Below are 21,779 nucleotides of genomic sequence, written 5' to 3'. Positions count from 1 at the left end.
TATATGTGTGGATTGGTATATGTGTGGATTGGTATGTGTGTGGATTGGTATGTGTGTGGATTGGTATACGTGTGGATTGGTATACGTGTGGATTGGTATATGTGTGGATTGGTATACGTGTGAGTTGGTATCCGTGTGGATTGGTATACATGTGGATTGGTATGTGTGTGGATTGGTATACGTGTGGATTGGTGTATGTGTGGATTGGTATATGTGTGGATTAGTATATGTGTGGATTGGTAAGTGTGTGAGAGTGATGGGTGTTATGCTGTACCATTTCCAATGTCTTTTTCATGTTCTAATTATGCTCTAAAAGTACATCATAACTCCCATCACTCTATACTGTTCCATACAGTGGCAGAGCTGGGAGGCAGAGGTCTTGCACCCCCACCGCAGGACTCCTGAAAGGTAATTGAACTTCAAAGAGGGAAAGGGTAGATAGTTAGGAGGGGTAGATAGGGGGAAGGGAGTGAGGCAGGGGAAAGGGGGTAGATAGGGAGCCGGGAGTGAGAAGGGGTAGATAGGGCAGAAGGGAGTGAGAAGGGGTAGATAGGGCAATCATACTCCTATCATGCCAAGTCTGCGAGTACATCCTGGAATCTGGGTATGCCTGGGCATGATAGGAATGTGATTGCTGTTAATTATATATATATATATATATATATATATATATATATATATATATTGTTATTTAATTGTTTTGTCCTATTTTGGTGTGTTACTTACTTTAAATAAAAGTGTTAGATTTCTTTATGGTGTGGGGGGGGGTCATATTCGGTTTTGGCCAGGTAAATGCTGCACTTTCGGTTTCAGTCCACAATTCGTTTCGGTGCATCCCTACTACTAAGCCAGACAATGAAGTGGTAGGCCTACACCACATCAATGTTTGGCGTAGTATATAGTGATTGGGGTTTTGTTACAAGTTTTTATTCCTTTCTTTTTTTGGGATGGGGGGGCGCCAGAGGAGTAGTCCGCACAGGGCGCCAGAACACCTAAGGCCGGCTCTGCCCACATAGAACAGACCAGCACCCAGATAACACACATAGGACTTGCCATCTTTGTCCCCAAACAGTCCAGCATGAGTCAACGTTGTCCCCAAACGGCCTGACCTGTGCCATATACACCCTGTCTGTGCCATCTTGGTCCCCAAGGCTCAAACACCCTGCTCGTGCCATCTTTGCCTTTCCACAAATCAGTTATACATCTATGATACACACAAACACTTTTACTGTCACTCACTAATTCACACTTTCATTCGCACAGTTCATTCACACAAATCATTTACACATATTCATTAATGCATTGTCACAAATTAATTAATTCTCTCACTCATTCACACAATTCATACGCACATTAATTCTTTAATTATCTCACTTATTCACACAATTCATCCACACATTAATTTATACTCTCACTCATTCACACAATTCATCCACAAATGAATTCATTAATTCTCTCACTCATTCACACAATTATCAAAATATGTTGTCCTTACATATATTTAAATGCGCATATGTAAAAATGTATTAATGTACTTAAATACACTGTACGGCTTAGGCATAACATTAAGTAAATAACCTGGAGAATAGCTGTTGTTTTATTCTTTCCTCTAAAGGTTCAATCACATAAAAACAACCCAAAATTTTTCAAAAGTTTTTGCAGTTTCTATAGGAGCAACCTACCATTCTCTGCTTTTGTTTCACCTGACAATTTTAGTGTTCCCTGCCAATTGTATGTGTAAGACAAAATTTTACATGATTAAGGAATGATTTCGGGACGTTTTGGTAATTCAACAGTGCAAGGAATGATTGTTCTAATGCTTTATCCCTATATAACACTATCTCTGTCTGTTACACTCTCTCCAGCATTAGGACACAATAATTATAAAGGAGCAGTTTTAATCGAAAGCTCACAAAAAAGGTTTTCAACATGGTTTACCCTAATGTTACGGTTAATATCATAAGCAAGTGATAAATATTCATAGAAAATAAAAATCCATACTGTGATATATTTAATATTTGAGTGCCACAGAATAAAACTCTAGATGTTGAAATGCAAATACTCTGATAACAACGGCAAGAGATGTCTCCTAGTGCTTATTACAAGAGAAAATAGAATTTAATGTGAAACAGACATATTATTGGGTGATTTGTTTGTGAATAGTGTAATTGCAGTGTTTATTTTAACCACATTTTTCTGATTTTCTTTACGTGGCCATTGTTATTTTTAGGAGATGGGGGATTAATAATATGCTTGAATAATTTTACACTGGAATTGCTTTCATAAAACTTTTAAATGCCAGGAAACTCTCCATTTATATGTGTTCTTTTCTTATGTCCTTAGAGCTCCTCCTAGATAAACTTAAGAGTGTTGGAAACTACAGATGGGAACACTCACTAGACATTTATTAGAAGCCTGTCTCACTGCAGCCAAAGGCTTGTTGAGGATTGTGGGAAATGTAGTTTATAAGCACCTGAGTGTTGCAGTCGGACGTACTACATTATTATAGCTGGAAAAAAAGCTTTAGTACTGATTCTTCAAGGAACTTTGCTCATATTGTATTATTGAGGTTTTCCAAACTGCAGACAGAAACAAGTAGTGTTCTTCTGCATCTGGATATAGAAAAACATGGCTAGAATTACGATGTAATAGTTGTCAGCAGGGTGATCACATTTTCACAACAAATACGGTATCATTTTCACATATGTTGCTGACCAAAAAGTGCTACCCGGCAGTATGTGAGACATATAAATGAGTACTTGGTTTCTCTCTGCAGGGCAGCACTTTGCGTAATCTGGTTAGCAATATGTAAAATGTATGTGTCCAAGGAAACATGGCCGATGTGGTCACCCTATTTTTTAGATGTATTTTTTAGAACTGTATTAAAAACAGAGATATTATGTTAGGACAGTTCACAAACTAATTATTTTGCTTAGTAAATGAGTATGACTGTGTTTGGAAGTGCCTTCTGTTATCACCCGAAATGCCTCAAAGTATTGGGGTTGACAGTGCACTGAGAAATATATTAGGGACAACTCACGCCAAAGCTTGCATTAAAGGAAGAGTAAGATACTATTGACTTGGGGACCACTAATTATCATTTATAGCACAGGCAATGCTTCAGCCAATATGGCAAATATTTTTTCACAGTTATTTAGCCAAATACTGCCACTTTTAGAATAGATGCCAGAATAAAAAGTTGATTTTAATTATAATCAACAATACCATATTGGAAAGAATATAACGCTGCATGCAAACCTCACAAGAATTTAAACAGAAAATAATTTAAGAGTAAAGGACCATTAAAATAGTGATGTTAAATATAGAGATTTATTGGTCTCACAGAGACCTTAATTCAAATATCACATTACGTAGAATAAAAGACCATGTTAAAACTGACTGTTTTTTTATAATACCAAGAAGGTGGGATGCGATTGTGGTCAGTTTCCATGATGTATAGCGTACTGCTGTTTATTATCGGTTTTATTGGGAGAACATTGCCAGTGGTCTTTAACTTCAGAGGGAGTCATGGACCTGCCAAGCATTGTAAAGCATTTGATTTGATCATTGATGGCAAAAGAAAATAACAATTGTCTGTACAGTACTGGTGCCAATATCAAGATAATTAAGCTTAATGATCTAGCACAGGCACATTCCTTCTATAAAAGTTTAGTACAGTTCAGTGCCACATGTATTTTGAAAACTGAACAAATAGAACATGTGATGTTTAGACACCACAGCACTATTATCTGGGCATGCATCATAGGTGGATATTTATAATACCCTGCTAATTGCTAACCAACATTTCTTAAAAAAGGCTTCAACCCTCAGCTTCTGGTCACCCAAATGGCATGGATCTTGTAAATTAAGCAAATTAGTCAGATGAACTGGGACGCTACATGTGAGCACTGAGTATTGGGAAAGCTCTTACACTTTTATAAGGCTGGAAGCATTGTCCAAAATGTCTTGGTATGTCCCCCTCAGCATACCAAGACATTTTGGACAATGCTATGCTTCCAACTTTGTTCGAACAGTTTGGGGAAGGCCTTTTTCTATTGCAGCATGACTGTGCCCCAGCAAGGTCCATAAAGACATGGTTGGATGAGTTTGGTTTGGAAAAACTTGACTGGCCGCACAGTGCCCTGACCTCAACCCTATTGAACACCCTTGGGAAGAACTGGAATGCAGATTGTGAGCCAGGCCTTTTTGTCCAACATCAATGCTTGATCTCACAAATGCTCTACTGGATAAATGGCAAAAAATCCCTCAGAGTGGAAGCTATTATTGCTGCAAAGGGGGGGACCAACTACATATTAATGTCTATTAATTTATAATGCAATGTCATAAAAGTTCCTGTTGGTGTAATGGTCAAACATTGGCAGTAGCTCAGTGACACTGTCATTGGATGCCACCTTTGCCACGAGTCAGTTTGCCAAATTTCCGATCTGCTAGATCTGCCCTGATACACTGTAAGCGCTAATATTGTGAAGTTGTGAAGTCATATAGGTTAACTTTGGGTAAGTTCCAATACCTTTTCATAAGAAAGGCATATAGGCTGATCATAACCACGTTTAGAAATAATGACATCATCAGAACTGGCCGGAAAATAAACAGTAACAGGAAATCAATATCATTAATTTGTTTTAGTTTACTGCCAAATGATAGAATTCAGTAGTTGAAATTATTTGGATGCTTTAAAGAATATCAATTGCTTGCTAAAAATGCATCTTGTACTGAAATATTTATGAATGTCAAAGGGTCTCTACTTTTAAATATACTGTAAGTAAGTATAACTTTCTGTAATATAAAGCTCACCTTTTGGACTATTACCTTCTCCTTTAAATAGCTGCTGTTTTATTCCTCATACAGGTGAAGACTTTTTCCTCAACAAGCTATTCAAGGCGCAAGAATCAAACACCGGCCCTTCAGAATATTCGTCGTTCTTAAACCGGTACTTCATCTGCCGAGTCCGCTGCCTCTTGGACAGCACCTCTGGATTTCTGGTGAGGATTTATGTAAATGTTTGGCCCTGCAGAGCTTATAAAGGACAAACTATACTTGGAGCAAAGAGTTTTACATTGTATTGTATTCAATTTAGTCCTCATGCTTCTTGATCATGGTGCAAGCCTGTAGGTGCAGACAATTGCAAAAGAAATATGTAATGAGGAAAGATGGCTGATAATTGCTTGTGTTAACTCTTTACACACTTCCAATCATCTGTTTAATGTGGCTTCCAGGAAGTTTGTGGACAGCACTTCCTTAGACCCTACTGTATAAATGAACAAGGTATCCCTTCCCTAACAATTCATTGGTTGTGCGGACATGTATTTTAAGGCCTGATTTTGTGTGTTATTGAGAGCTTAAATTAAGCAACCACTTGTAAAGCTTTACCAACAATCACAAATTCTAATTATTAGCTCCTGATTATCGTGTAGCTGAAATGTAGAGTATTCATAAACTCAGCCCTGCCTCACCTTTCTTCACAGAATTCTTGTTGACCTAGAAATGTCCAGGTTTATTGAGAACAATGCTATTGTAGCGAGTTCATGATTGGTATTATTTGCCATTTAATGTGCAGATAGGCAGTGTTCGCATTAAACTGAATCCTGAGTCCTAAGGACTTACAGATATGCAAACAGATACTGAAATGGGCACATATCAAGAAAAATAAAAATGTAAGTAAGAGTGAAGGAGTTAAAAAAAGGTTCATTCTGCACAGTATAGCCAGAATATAAGAAGGGAGATTTCAATCTGTATGAGTTATTAGCAAAACAAATGCATACATTATAACCAGGGCTGGTGCAAGGATTTTTGCCACACAATTTTGCCGCCCCCTGGCTCCACCCTCACAAGCCCCTCCCATTTTGCCACACCCGCTCCACCCCATAGTCAGCCTGCACTGCTTGCGCGGCTGCCTGCCTCCCATCAGGTGACCGCAGCCGCGCTTCTAATGAATGACCGCGGCCAGTGGGCCCCTACTTTGCCTATAGGTGGCGCCGGCCCTGATTATAACTTGTATACCTGATTGTGCACATAATCTCCATTGTATACATAAATATATCCATAAATATAATTTTATTTTATCTTTTATAAGCATCATAAAAATGTACTAATCAGATTTATCACGTAAACACATTAAACATTTAGATTTATGGTAGGGTTTTATGATTCACTGTTTAGAAGACATCTAAGATCTGGAATCCTCGTATTCAGGAGCTAATGTTACCTCTATTTTTAACATAGAGGTGCTACCATTCCTTAATTAAATGTACAGGCCATATTGTGACACTGGAAAAATCCATAGCAATCTTACTAGTATCACGCTGCTAATTATATCTATGGTAATCAGATGTAAAAACAGGTGTAAAATTAATGTACAGTATATGCAGAGTTGCAAAAGTGTATTTTCAGTAGGGTTAAGTCTTTTTTTCTGCAATGATACATTACTTATTTTATGTATAATAAAGCAAATAAGCAGGCATTTTTCCCAAGTATTTTGTGTAATAATACCTGCAAATTAGGCACTTCATTCTATATGTAAAACTTTCTTAACAAAGAGCTTAATATTAAAATGTTCATGAAACATATCATTTGAGTTCACAATATTACCTTAAACAAAAGCAGCTTTACTGAAAAATAAAGCTACCTAACTGAACATTTTGCTTTCAGCAATTACCTTGGAATTATAACACAAATTGGCAGAAGCACTTCCCCTGGTTACATATAGGAAGCTGGCATAGGAAAGGTAATAAGGTATAATGCAGAATAATGAGCTTAGCACATAATGACCCCAAATTGCTTCTGTTAAATAAACATTTTGAATATAATTGTCAAAATTAAAAGAAATAAGCTTTCTTGTGTTGAAAGGTGAATTGCTAACATATTTAACAAGTTTGGTCATAATTTGTTAGTATAAACTTACAAGCTATCCTTGGAAAAAAGTGTATATATATATAAATATATATATATATATATATATATATATAATATATATATATATATATATATATACACTTTTTTCCAAGGATAGCTTGTAAGTGAATGTGGCACTATTAATCTAATTTAATACAAAATTTGAATAAAAACAGGTTTTTACTTTTCCAGGTGGATCTGGGTATCTACATTTATACACAATTATGTTACTGTGGTAGTGTATTGTGTGGATTATCAGTTTGTATAAAGCTTGCTTTTTAGTTTTTATGGTTTAGTTAATGTATCAGTTGTATCTCTGTAAATGCCATTCATCTCACTCTTCCCCATCAGATGCAATGCAATAGCATTAAGCTAAGTCTGGGGCATTAGGGGCACTAAATAAATTTAGGCTAAATAGCTGCAGTCTGATTTGTCCAGCACAATAAATTGGTATGAGAAGGCTGAGGGGGAGCAATATGATATCATTGCCATTGTATTTTGAGCATATAGAAAATAATATGATTAAGTAATAAAGATGAATTAACTTTTAAAAAATGGTATTGGAATAAAAGAGGGAAAATTTCAGCAGAAAAAAAAAGGTTTGTGAATTATAATTAATGTATACCTGAAAAACGTGACTATAAATCCATAAATTCACCTTAAAAGTATAGTAATTGCAAATAAATCATCTCTGATTCCAAATGCTTGATACTCGGCATATTTACACATTACCAGAACATACTCGTCGATAAATATAAATAAGTTATAACACTTTCTAAAAAAAAAAAACACAAATGCGGTTATATTCTCTGAGTAATTTAATTGACATTCATGAAAAATATATCAGTTTTTGGTGTTGAAGAAAAACTCAGGAAGGTGGTTAACTAGATGTAGACCATAATGTTGAGAGGATGGACATATTTTACAAATTGCTTAAATAATTTAAAAATAATTTATGTTTGCACTATGATTGAAATCAAGTTGAGAAAAGTTAACCTTAACCAGATTTCCAGAGAGAGCCATCTTCTTAAACAAACTCTGACCATCCCCTAGAGGCTAATATAGCAGGGGAGTTTAAATATACATGGCATAGCCGTAAAGGAAAAACAGGCATTTTAGGAGAGCTGAATTGTTCTTATGTGCTGTCAAATTCTATCCTTCTATGATTGTGAAATACGTATTTATATAGCACATAATAGTTGTTTTTTTTAAAATAACCTTTATGCCCACTGTGACATGTTTAGGCTTAATTTGGATTTTTTACTTTCCAATGTTAATTATTTTATGCATTATTTATACCTTGATCATACCTTCATTTTAAATTATAGTACATATTCATAGAATGTACAGTAATTTAGACCCTTAAGAATTTAGTCTCACCTAGGACTACCCAAACACCAGCATACAGATAAACCATTATAAGCCATGTGTATTTGTTAGTGAAAATAAAATGTGAAGGGAATTGTGAAGTGGTATTTGACAAGAAGGCATTTGAATGAGCTATGTGCCTGGCCTACTACATTCTTATTGATTACAACAATAATGCTAATTATTTCATTATGTTCTTCACTGTCCAAAACAAACATTCAGATGTATTGGTTAATGGTAATCTATTATGTACTTTACTGTAAACACATATTTTGTCTAAGCTAACATGGTTGTTCATAATCATTGTGATACTATAATTATGATAAACCTTACAGCATTAAAGTTTAGAAAGTTACATAGATTGGAGGACAGTAAATCTGCTTTACGGGACTGGAAATAATTTATAGTAATGCAACAGCGCCATCTGCTGGTGACACCTAGTATGAAAAGGAATGTTAACGAAAAGTGTATTCACAATTGCATAATCCTTAAATGGACACTCTAGAAAGTGTTTCCATCGTTAACAGTCATAAGACCCTCTCAACAGAACCCCCGCCAAGTGTCCCTTGAAGACACTATAAGACACTATCTATTCCTATTTTTTTGTCTAATGCAAGCTGTAACACCCTGATTTCTTGTTCTCTGATCTTGTTTTCTGAACCTGTGCACTTTCCATATGTATCCAGTGTCACATATTTAATAATACAAGATTGCCTACAAATAGATACTTTTTATTTGCAATTATACTTTGTATTTTGTAAGAAGAAAGATATGGACATTTAGGTCTGCTGCATAAAGATTTATCTATTATTTTTCCATAGCTTCATTATTTCACAGCCCATTTAGTTCATAATCAGTAGCCATTGATGTAAAAGCAGAAAGATTCTCTAGAACAAAAAAAGTTAAATCCTAAAATGCCAGTGTGGTGGGGAAGTTGTCATTTAGTGTCACACTGGTATGATATTTTATTTCTTCTTGGTGGTGCAGACTATGCAGTTTGAGGGCAAGCTGAAGTTCCTCTTTGGGCAGAAGAAGAAGGCATCATCTGGAACAGTTCACCCACCACAGATGGCCTTGTTCTGCATAGCTGTGCCACTTCTGCTTCCTTCTGTCACCGACTTAAAAATGAAGAGCGTGCTTGTGAGGACACAGAAAAAACCTGGTGCGACTTCCAACACAGATAACACGTAAATCACATTTCTATCTAATACTTATTTGGTTGGGTTCCTCTGTCTTGGTAATCATCCATGAAGAAGCATAGTCTAATGTTTTCCTTGTGAAAAATAAAACTGCCCAAGTTAATGAAATGCCCAAGTTAATGAATAATGATTCAAATATTTTTTACGTTTATCTGTACAGTCAACAATGTTCTGCAGATCCTTCTGGCAATATACTATTTAATACACCACTAGGCTGGAGAAACTGGCATTACTAGTTATCCCTCCAAATTTGCACATGACATATGACATATGATATATAGTTTTATATGATAGCTGGAGCTGGGAACCTAAGAATGTATAGCCCACCCCTAGTTATTAAAACTCATTTGGTATTTTTTTAAGTTTGGTAGTCTATGGTACTATAGAAATTAGCTGCAGTCAACGAATTCCTCCCAAAATCCCATGATGCTTAACCTAGAACCGTGAAATGAAATGGAGAGCTTTGTCACCTACCAGTTACTTAGCCTTCACGTAAAAGAATAAAAGCAGCTTCACATTCATTTCTCTACAGTTTGCATGATTATCTCTATGAAGGTGCTGTATTAGTATTATTGTTAATTATTGTTTTATATAGTGCCATCATATTCCGTAGTGCTGTACAATGAGTAGACAGGACATAACAAGTAGTAAATAACATAAGTACCTCATCTTTTTATGATGCAAAACTTAAACTTAGATCGTGGTCATTGGCAGCTGAGGGATGGTCACCATAAAATGCAGTGCTTTGAACTGCTGTATGAGAAGCTTGTTGTGAATCCTGGTATTAGGGTTTCTAGCACCCTTGGTCACTTGTCTCCCTTGTGCCTCCTCCTCTCCTTTTTCGTTGGTAGCCAAATGACCCATATGCCTTTATAGAGGCCCATTAAAGTTCACTTTGATGTCCCCTAACAGCCTGTGTCAGTAACCTTTTTTAAAAATAAAACTACAAAGTTTTGTCACATTTTATTTACTTTTTTTCTGCAGAGCAAAACCTTTACCTGTTATCTGTGAAGGAGAACACATTGGAAGGAATGGCCATCAAGGGGCATGCTTCCCTAATATGTTGCACAATGCGGAAAACCAGATTAAATGTAAGTATTCTGGATTCTCCTATTTGGTGCTGATTTGTTAGGAAGCATTGGATGCGTCAGCATTCTATGGCTGTGAATCATTATTCACCAAACATTTCTGAGAACAGCTCTCTGATTTTAAGAGGGGTTCATCTCGGGAAAAGTTGGAGTACATGACCTGCCTTTAGTTTTCCCTGAGCTGAGTACCCTAAAAAGTCAACAAACAGTAGACATTTGTTTGTTATAATCTGAAAGTACTCCAGCAAGTTCCACCACCCATAAAAAGGGTTTTCAAATATTTTTGTTAATACCACTTGTGTTTGGAGGTCATTGCTGGGCAATAACTAGCCAATGAGGGTGTAACCTCTACATTTGTAAGGGTGGGGGGTTGAAATCATTCTCTGGTGGCAAGAATCAGATGACAGCATCGCAGGGGACAGTTGTAAAAAGGGCAGGTTTCTAATATGGGTGGTTACAGTGTCCATGAATCTAGAAACTAATGTATGGTTCACATCACATGCACACTATAGATTATCATTAGTTATTAATATTACTTTAAATTGTCAGGCGATTCCATTACAAAAAAGAGAGAATACAAAATAACAATAATATTCAAATGAAGAATATGCAAAAGAAACTATAATGTAAGCACACAAACACAAAGCCCGTTATGAAATGTTAGCCAGTTTCTAAAGCCTACATGGACATTTTCTGACCCACAGACCTTGAACTATGTCTTATATTTGTACATCTGCAACTTATCACCCTTAGGACAAAAATATGCAAGGTAAAACATATTTAGGATTGAGAATGATACTTATTATATTAAAATACTTCCAATTATATTGTGTTGCTTGATGTCATAAGACTGTGGACGACAAGCTTTGTAGCAATTAAATCTTGGTTTCTTTTCCCGGATGTATTTTCTTACAACCTAAATAATTAGATCACATTTCATTTTGATCGGATCACCTTAGAGGACACACAAGGTTAGCTTAGGAATAATATAAACAGTCTTAATGTTGACACACACTGGGTAATTGTTTCTGTTCCTGTTATATGTTTATTTAATATATACTTCTACACATGCCAAAAGACAGCTAAGTCAACCAAAAAGCCTTCAGGCAATTAAGGTTTCCAGGTCTTCTTTCTATAAATCATTCAGTATGTGAAGAAATCCATGGTTTGGCAGGTTGCATCGTATTTTTAAATTACAATTATGAAGCAAATTGATAAATATAGACACATTTAGGACAAAAATCCAACGGGCAAATTCACCAATTCATAGAAAGGGCACATAAGAACCATTAGGCCCATCTAGTCCGCCCACTTCATGGTGTAGGGTCACAAACCCTTATCTACCACCCTCTTTGTAAAGTAGGACTTCCTTACATTACATCTACTCCTCTGACCCTCTAGTTTAAGACTATGGTCTCTTGTTCTAACATTTCTCCTCTTTTCAAATAAACTTTCCTCCTGTACGTTATGTATTTAAATGTTTCTATTACGTCTCCTTTTCCCTACATGCTATACACATTAAGTTCCTTTAGTCTTTCCTGATCGTTGTTATTCTGCAAACCACCTACTGTTTTTCTAGCTCTCCTCTGAACTCTCTCCAATATGTCAATATCTTTCTAGAGATGGGGTCTCTAGAACTGTACTCAATACTCTAGGTGAGGTCAAACCAGGGATCTGTAAAGAGGCACAATCACTTCCCTCATTCTGCTACTAATGCCTCTCTCTATGCAACCCAGCATCCTGCTTGTTTTTTGAGATGCTTCATTGCATTGCCTGCTTACCTTTAAGTCATCAGGAATTATTACTCCTAAATTCCCTTTCATCTGTTGTTACTGACATTACAATGCCACCAATACTATATTCTGCCTTGGGATTTTTCAAAATCCAATGTTTATTTGAGTTTTCAAATTTTTGTAATAAGGGGGGAAAGGGTACAGAAAGGAAGGAGGGAGGGGGGAGGAATAAAAACAAGGGAAACAGCACAAAAAAAGCCAAAATGACATGACAATAAGGCAAAAGACATCATACGTAAATACGCGATACATGGAAATGCAAAGGCGTACAGATAAAAATGCCCTGGAGAGCACAAAGGATACATTGATGATACAGAGCAATAGTAGGCTGCCTTGGGATTTTTAAGTCCCAGGTGTATTATTTAAGTTTTTTAAGCATAAACTTGCCACTGCCACACTCTTAACCATTCTTCTTAAATAATGTGTCCTTTCACTTGTTCCATCCTATGGCAGACCGTTGTATCATCTGCAAAAAGCCATATCTTACCATTAAAATCTTCTGTAAGATCCCTGAGGTACCCCACAAGTTATTCCTCCAAATATACATCATTAACTACAACCTTCTGCCCCCTGTCATTCATGCATTGCCTTATCCAATCAATTGTTTCGACATCCAAACTCAAAAGACTGCAATTTATTTATAAGTTTATACGTTTATAAGTCAAATGTCTGAAATCTATATAGGCTAGATCAACAGCTCCTCCTATCTATCTATCTATCTATCTATTTAACAATCTATCGTCCCTAAAAGCTAGCTTCTTATCCTTTAATATATTTGCCACATCTACAGAGTACTACAGTACATTTCTTAAATAGGTCCACTTCTCCTGGACTCCATTTAAAAATGTCCAGTCCATCATAGACTCACCTACAAATCTCTCCATTTTAGAAAATTCTACCTTTCTAAAATCTTAAACCTTATTTTTAATGTGGTTCGGTGCAACCTGTCTCCTTATATTAAACTACACTAATTGATGATCACTGGAGCCTAACCACTCTCCTACAGTGACATCCAAAATCAAGTCTACATTAGTACATGCTAAATCCAGCATAGCCTCCTTCTTTGTTGGCTCCTCTACCAGTTGGCTCCTCTACCGTCTCTACCAGACACAGGAATTTTGGATGTATCTACTCCTGACTGACCCCTCTGTTTGGTTTTTCCAGGTAGATTAAAGTCTCCCAAATTTATTACCTCATCTTCCATTGACATCTTATTTATTTTTTCAATTAGCAGATGGTTGAGCTCCTCTGCATGTCCAGGGGTTCTATAGCTCACACCAATGCGAACAACAACTTTGTTAAGAAGTTCTAAAGTTATCCAAATGATTCTCTTCATTTCCTTGTATAAGATTAACCAAGCTACTATTGTTTCAACATATGTGTCCCCACATGTTGTGGTATAGCTAGTTCTATATTGATGCTGATCCCATCATTTCTTTCACAACTTCCCAAAGCTAAGCCCTGCACTTACACTAGCTACCCCCCACACACTAGTTTAAAATCTCCACCAACCATCTTCTCCCCCGATACAGAAACCCCCTCATCATTGTGGCTGTAGTTAACCGCAAATGCTTCTTTCCTCCCTGGTGTAGCACTCGGTATAGATAATATTTTCCAAAACTCACATTTGCACTTGCAAAAAATCACTTTCATCAATCATACTCGTAAGTGCATGAGAATTAAAGAAAGCGAGCAACTCGTGTTTTGGTTAACCAGTAAATTGCTTGAATTCCAACCTTTTGGCACTCAAAATGTGTAGTCTGTGTGAACGAAAGGCTAATCATGCCTTTTCAGCTTTAAGAGGTCTGAAGTTGCTTCAACACAATGTATTAGGCATACTGTATATGAAGCTTGGAATTTACGTTTGAAAAAGAAGTTAATCACTCATGTAATTCTTAAATGGAACTTAAAATATTTAAGCAGAAAATAATTAAATGATTTAATTGAATATTACCTGCATTTTTGCTCCCTATAGTAATGAATGCAGGTGACAACGGGATGTCCTTGGTGAAAGTCAGAGCAAATGAAGATCAGTGGCTATGGGTTGAAGCAAATGCTCCTCTGTTATACAGAAACAGATCCTCGGATTATTTAGTGGTCACACCACAATCCCAGAGGTAAGAATCTGTCAAGCAGATTGATCGATCCGTCTGTCTGTCTGTCTAGCGATCTATCCATCCATCTTTCTCTGTATGATCTATCTATTCACAGGTCTTTATGTAAATGCATATAGACTTATTGTTATAGACATACCTAGTTTGGCCCAGAGGCTCTGGGAATTGGAGCCTAGGACCAGGCCCCCAGGGCAGTGTCCAGTCCCAGTAAGGCATTTGGTTACATCAAATCATCTGGTTCTGTCCATTCCCTATAATACTAGTCCTACTCCGTGGAGCTAGATCTGCCTCCAGAACCTGGCCCATTAAGAGCAAGAGAGGAAGCTCTCCAGGAACCAGAACTGAAAACTGCCCAACAACAGCTCTCTTCTTCTGTGAAGTTATTTTCTTAGAAGTTCCAGTTTCTAAATGTATGGCTTGTGCTTCTTGTGCATCCATGGTTATGAATAATGTAAATTACATTTTTAAATATTAGTATTTCCTATGCACAAAAATGTAATATCCTGATTAAACTAAAGCAGATTTACAACTGGCTCCTGCTCAAAGACTAACCAGAAAGCGCTCTAAAACATTTTTCCCAAGTAAATTAAAAAACAGCATACAGTTTTTAATCATCTAAGATAAAGGCAGATGATTCCCCACCAATTTAGTTTTAATCATAACCATCCCATTAAGCAGAGACTCCAGGGAAAATACAATAATACAAAGATAGTCGACATGTTTCAAGCTTATTAAGATGTCCTGTTTCTCGTACTCTCATTTAGGGAAGAAGAGCAGCTGATGAAGAAGCATACAAACATGACTGCAATGAAGAACAGCAGAGATACTGTTCAGGATCACGGTGTTAATGAAGCTGTTGCACATCTGAAGCACCATCTTGCTTGGGGAAAACAAGAAAAGGAAGATATTAAAGTCAAGTTTCAGCCTGCTAAGAGTGAACCTTATTTAGCAGACGAAACCAACATTTTCTCTAAGCATTTTTCCAATGTACAAAATCACTGTAATATAAATAATGGATGGGCTGTGAAAAACCCTGCCAATTTTAGATCAAGTCATCAACTTATTGGCTCATCCTCAAATAGGACAAACAGGTCATTTTACAGCACAGACCAAAGCCATTCTGGAACGCATGTGGTTGGGCGGCCAGCCCGCACCAACTCAGAACACTTCCAGTCATATGGTCTGCAGCAACATCCTATAGACTCGTATCTTGCAGATAATATCAAGCTGGAAAGTTCGTATGTGTCTCCAGAGATTATGTACGATTCAGGGATCCCTTTGAATGTCCCCATCAAAATTGAAAATGACTCAGATTCTGAAGGCAGGCCGGATTTTTACTCAGAGCCTTATGCTCATTGCTGGCTTGGAGAGGGGAACACACTGAAAAAAACAATGTTAGACTTTCCTGAAGGGCTACATCTTAAGACCGAAACAGACATTAGTGAACAAATGTCCTGTTTGAAACCAAAGCACCACATCCTTTCCCCTCACAGAGGACATTGCTTTATGCCAGCAAATCACATCAACCATATCAATGTAAACAGACCTTTGAAAGGGGTTTATAACAAAGAGGCAGCCCAGTTCTGCCCTCAAAAGTGTGCCTACCTAGAAAGTATGCTGAGCCTCCAAGGAGCCGATTGTTTCAACAGCCCATTCTATGGAGCTGCGTCCGTGGACGACAAAATTCAGGGTGACGGCTCATATAAGCTACAGTGTGAGTTCAAAGCTCACAGCCTTGTTCAGAACATCAAGCGTGAGCCTCTTGATTCACCCCCGTGGCCTGACAGCGAGCAGCAAGCGGTGCCAGCAATATACCAAAAAAATACACTGATGGGTTTCTTGCCCAGCCAAATGCAGCGCAATGCGGCTGAGTTTGCTTATATTCAATAAGTTTTGCATTTGTAGCCTCGAAAATGAAGATTATATTGCACTATTTCAATAAGATTCTTTTATATGTATAGCTTACACTGTGGTAAAAGTGTGAAAAGCGCTTGAAAAGCCTTCAGGTAATAGGCAGAATTTTTGGAGCTGCCTTTTTTTGACAGATGCAATTATTTTATCTTCCAGGTTGTACCAATAATAAAAATATGCTTTTGCTTGAACAGAAATGAATTTATTTTGGAAGATGTGCTTACATTTCCATTTTGTATGCCTTTGTTTCCATAGCAAGTAGCATTTCTGTAAAGGCTCCCGTAGCAGTATCTGGTGAATAGAAAAACTGGATGAAGATACAATCCAGGATACATGTTAGAAAAATTCTAAAATGTATATTTAAACTAACTGCTACATGATGTATGATGTCATAGTTTTAAACCTTGATCCTTTTTGCTTTTATACTATCTAATGTTTATTCACTAATAATTTACAGGACAGTTGTGGCTCTCTCGCGCAAGTTTCTCCAGTATAAAGGGCTCAGCTTGCCCTGTGCAATGCATAATCCAATGTACAATGTGACCTAAACGCAATCTGGCTGATTTTACTATACATTATGCAGGGCCAGCCAAGTCAAGGAACTAAACACATCTCTACTGTTAACTCGCCTTGTACTAAATATACCCCAGAATGTCACCAAATTAGCTATTTTTTTCCAGACCACATCTAATTAATTCATGTTGTTGACCACCTCCTATAAAGTGGATCCCTATATTATGGAGCTGTACAAACAAAAAAGGGGCCTGAAAAAAAATGGCCAGCGTTGCAACCCTGGTTAAAAGACTATATTCACACTTTATGACTGAGGTCATGTGGTGCAGCTGTAACTAGGCACCAGGTCCTATGGGAACCCAATGATTCTACATCCCTAAAAGACAGATGTGTTACTAGGGGGTGGCTAAGATGGTTGAAGCTACAAATGTTTTGTGCTGTCTTGGTGACCAAGATTAAGAGAGAGCACATTAGGAAGAAAGGAAATATTACAATAAATGCATAGAATGAATAATGTGTGTTTTGTATTGTATACATATTACATAGCGAATAATTATATGTATAAACAGCATTTATACATACTGTTGCTGATGCAATATCACCACTATGTGGAAGATTAACAAGGATATTTGGACTTTTGGGGGCAAACAATGGAGTAATTGTTGCATTCTCGATCATTTTGTAGCAGTTTTGTACTTGTTTTTTAATGTCATGATATTGTGTAGTGTTTGTGGCGCATATAAAGTTGTGGATTTATTCTGTTAAGGCAGAGTTGGCTGGATGCTTGTGATTTTAACTCCCTTACTTATTATTATTATATAGGGCCAACACATGCAGTTTTCTGTACCAAGAAGGTCTGAGCGGATCATGTCTAAAGCATACTGCATGTATAATGCCCAGCTCCTCCTGCAGCGGAATCTCATTAGGGTTAGGCCTTCATAATGTTCATTTAAGTCAAGGAGTTAAAATCACAACTTTTCTGCCAACTTTACTATCAACTATTGTTTTGATGAATAAACTCCAATGTGTATATATGGCAAAGCCATCATACTGGAGCTGAAATGGGTCCAAACCCCTGATCATGTGAGAGTCCATTGGCTGGAGCACCTGTTCCTGGTGTCTAGCTTAAGTGTCTTGCCTCTGTGGCAAAAGTCTCTTTCTTGCTCCCTCACAGACCGTCTGCATTTCAGTGACAGAGAATGAGACCAACACACCCCGACCCAGGTATGTAAATAGGGGCAATGCTAGCGTAGGGCATAATATAGATTTATAAACGTGACACCTTGCTTGTTTGGTCAGCTGCTCTACTTTGGATGAAGTAGCTTTAAATTTCAACTGCTGAGTGAATCTAAATATATCAGATCAAATTTTAGATAATCAAAATGCTACCATTACTGTTAATTAGGCCTAATGTGTTTTTTTTTAAATGACCCTGATAGTATTTAAATACGGTTGTAGGTTTAAAGCGTATTAATTAATTAGCTACCTAAAGTTTGGCGGCCAAGGAAGTTATATAATTCCAATGGAAGATTTTTCAGAGATATTGATCCTTTGCCTAGCTCTATGCTGCCTAGCAGACTTTGTATTTACTGTATAAAAAAAAATATTAATCTCTATTTTTTTACATTTGTTGATATTAAGAAAGATATTACTGCACAGCAACAATTTATTATTTAAAGTATAAGGTGCTTTGCTCTGGAATCAATACATTATTTTATGAGACTCACTGCTGGAAAATAATCCAGTGAACTCATACAGTGTTATAATACTTTGGGTCTCTCTTGAAATGTTTTGTCAACAAAAGTTTGTTATGTATGTTTTTTGCAAACTGAACTTCTAGCAGGAGACCCTAGACTGACGATCCTTGTTCAAGACATTCTGACTTGAAAATGTCCAGGTTCCTCGCTTACTGCACCATCGTCTGAAATAACCTGGCTGCTTTAAAGGATAGTGCTACTTGGGAATATACATAGCAACTTTGTAAATGGGACTCCTCAAATATTAACCCTCGAATAGTCAATCACATTCTAATATTGTGACTCGCTAACGGTGCCAACCAGATGGTTCTAATAAAGGTCCTCATGAAAATGATTACCTTTCAGGAGGTAATATATCCTGAATTAAGTCAACTGTATTTAAGCAGTTTCAATTTCAGTTGTGATTTACCAGTAGGGAAAAGCATCAACTGGAATACTCAGAGAAACTGTCCATTTACCGAGACCATACACTTTCACATACAAGAATCACAAATACACAAAGACAAAATGTCTTTTCAGCATTATTAAAAACTTGTAAAGTATGATAATAAAGCCCATACCTACTTAACTAATGTCTTGAGTGGTCCAGTTAGTAAACCAGGAGTAACATTCTGTCAGAAGTAACTTTTAAGAGCTCTCCCCATATGAACCATGCATTATTCTGGAGCAAATTAACCCTTCTTGTTGGATAATCTCACTTTACCCAGTCCTCACGTTTAAATGTTAAAGGCTGAATACAGTTCAGTGAACTGAATACAGTACAGTTGTCTTGTGCCCCTAGATAAAAAAAAAATCACTGTAGGTGCAAACTCAGATAACTATCTCTGAAAATGAGTAAAGTAAACATGGTATATAGTATTTGCATCTTCTCCATTTCATCAATTTTGGCATATCTGTCACACTTTTAGATCATCAAACTAATTTTAAAGTTAGACAAAGATAACCAGAGTAAACACAAAATACAGCTTTAAGGTTAGTGTTCATGATTGTACAATAAGAAAAGTCTTGTCTCACATTTGACAAAAACATCCTGATGACACCCAAGACTATTGGGATAATATTCTGTGGACTGATAAGTGAAAGGTGGAACTTTTTTGGAAAACATTGGGTCTCATTACATCTGGTGTAAAGCTAACATAGCATTCTACAGTAAGTACATCATACCAACAGTCAAACACAGTGGTGGTAGTGTGGTGATCTGCATGATGTCAATCAGAAAATTCTGACAGAGAATGTCCAGCCCTCAGTTTGTGACCTAAAGCTTAAGCACAGTTGGGTTCTGAAGGACAATGATCCAATGTGGCTGAATTAAAACAATTCTACCAAGAAGAATTGGCCAAAGATTCATCCACAGCAATATAAAAGACTCATTGTCAGTTATCACAGATGTTTGATTTCAGTTGTTGCACAACCAGTTATTAGGATTAGGGGGCAATCACTTCTCCACATGGGTTATATAGGTTTTGATTAACTCTTTATCTTCAATAAATTATCATTTAAAGGCTGCATTTTGTGTTTACTCTCCTTGCATTTGCCTTATATTAAAATTAATTGGATGATCTGAAACATTTAATTGTTGTTACATTATCTTAGTATTACATCACGCCCTGGTGATCTTATCATGCTAGACATTACGCAATTAATAAATAGTTTTCATTTTCCTTATTTTGCTTGTACTCCAAACAAAGGAACTATACTTGGATTTGTCTAAAATCTATTGTTTTAGAACATATTAAAATATACGACCTTATATTAGTGACTAAAATTCTCTGCATTTTATCTATTTTTTAAGAGAACAGCTGAACTAGATTTTGTTTCATGGCCTCTGTAATTTTAGTGGTTAATGTAGACATTTTTGGTGTGACAGGGGTAGTTTTAATTTTGTTAAAAAAAAAAAAGTGGAGTAAAAATTATGCTTTTAATGGTTGTGCGAATTTTTAAAACTAATCTTTCAGGACACTGAGGTTACTTTTTCAAGGTCAATTAAAACCTGAAGAAGGGTACTCAATGTCATGAAATTCAGGAATACTATCGCCTCAGCCATTATTAAAATGCCTTGATTCCTGTCTGTCCTGTCTTTAATATTAGTGCGTCAAAATATCACATATCAGTTTCCCATGCAGCTGGAAACTCACTGTAGCCGTTCCCATTTCCATTTCACGCTCCGTGTACCTAGTTCCTGGTGGTCACTGGCAGTTTTGCTGCCCCAAATAAATAGCGATTAGGCAACATTTTTTTTCTTCAAACCCACCACGTTTTTATTTAATAGATTTTAAATAATGATTATTTAGCTTAACAGGGGACTTTATCTTTAAGTCGCCATTTCATTTGCAGCTTTGGCATAATGTGCTTAGCATGTTTTTTCTTCAAGTATTTCAGTAAATACCTGTGATTTCTGGTCTAAGTGGATATGTGTGATGTTTATCGTTGTTAATGATTGCCATTCCAGCAAAGGTAACATTATACTCCTGAGTCTTTGGTCCTGATTGTTTTTGGGGGTAACTGTATGGGTCAGAAACTGCTCTTCAGAAGATCAGAGTTCAAGCTAAAGCTCCTTGGTTAGTGTATAAATGAAGCAATTGTTTAACCACACAACTATTTAGAAAATAACCACTGATGCACTTTTCCTCTTCCCATAGCATACACCATGTGGTTCTGATCTGTCAAAGTGTAATAAAACCAGAAAGATGTTTACTTTGAATTGTGTGATCATTCCTACATATACGTCCTGTAAACACATATTCAAGTTAACCCCCAGTTCCACAAGGACTGATGAGACACAACATAAGTTTTGTTAGATTTCATCTCCTTCATAACAATTGATGTGCCAGGCACATCAAAAAAAAAACATACAGGTAAAGACAATTGACATACCTGGCACTAAATGTGCCCTAAGAAAGTGGTCAATGATCTCAGAAATACCACTCAACTGGTTATCGAAACATTCAACAACAAAAAATAATCAGGGGCACTGTGTGATCACATTTGCCTTATAGAAAGGCAGCATGCTTTACAAATGTGGTGCTGCCCATCTACAGGCAAGAGCTTCAGAAGCAATCAGCGGGTAATGGGTGTGATGACTGGGTGTGATAGAGGTGAGTTGTTAAGTGGGATAGGTGTGAGT

The 21,779-nt window shown here is 36.7% G+C and overlaps 1 protein-coding gene across 2 annotated transcripts in view; it reads left to right on the top strand.

The window, feature by feature from the left end:
* Positions 1–16,661, top strand: part of AHRR (aryl hydrocarbon receptor repressor) — a 118,364-nt gene extending 101,703 nt beyond the window's left edge. For both annotated transcript variants that reach the window (XM_053467487.1, XM_053467486.1), the window contains exons 7-11: positions 4,870–5,003; positions 9,268–9,467; positions 10,464–10,570; positions 14,336–14,477; positions 15,239–16,661. In XM_053467487.1, the coding sequence (XP_053323462.1) occupies positions 4,870–5,003; positions 9,268–9,467; positions 10,464–10,570; positions 14,336–14,477; positions 15,239–16,364 (1,709 nt within the window). In that variant the 3' untranslated portion in view covers positions 16,365–16,661. The remainder of the gene's footprint in view (positions 1–4,869; positions 5,004–9,267; positions 9,468–10,463; positions 10,571–14,335; positions 14,478–15,238) is intronic.
* Positions 16,662–21,779: the final 5,118 nt, after the last annotated feature.

Source organism: Spea bombifrons, chromosome 5, assembly GCF_027358695.1.
Source record: "Spea bombifrons isolate aSpeBom1 chromosome 5, aSpeBom1.2.pri, whole genome shotgun sequence".
Taxonomy (NCBI): Eukaryota; Metazoa; Chordata; class Amphibia; order Anura; family Pelobatidae; genus Spea; species Spea bombifrons.
Note: the sequence above shows the minus strand (reverse complement) of the source record. Positions and strands in the feature narration are given on the sequence as shown.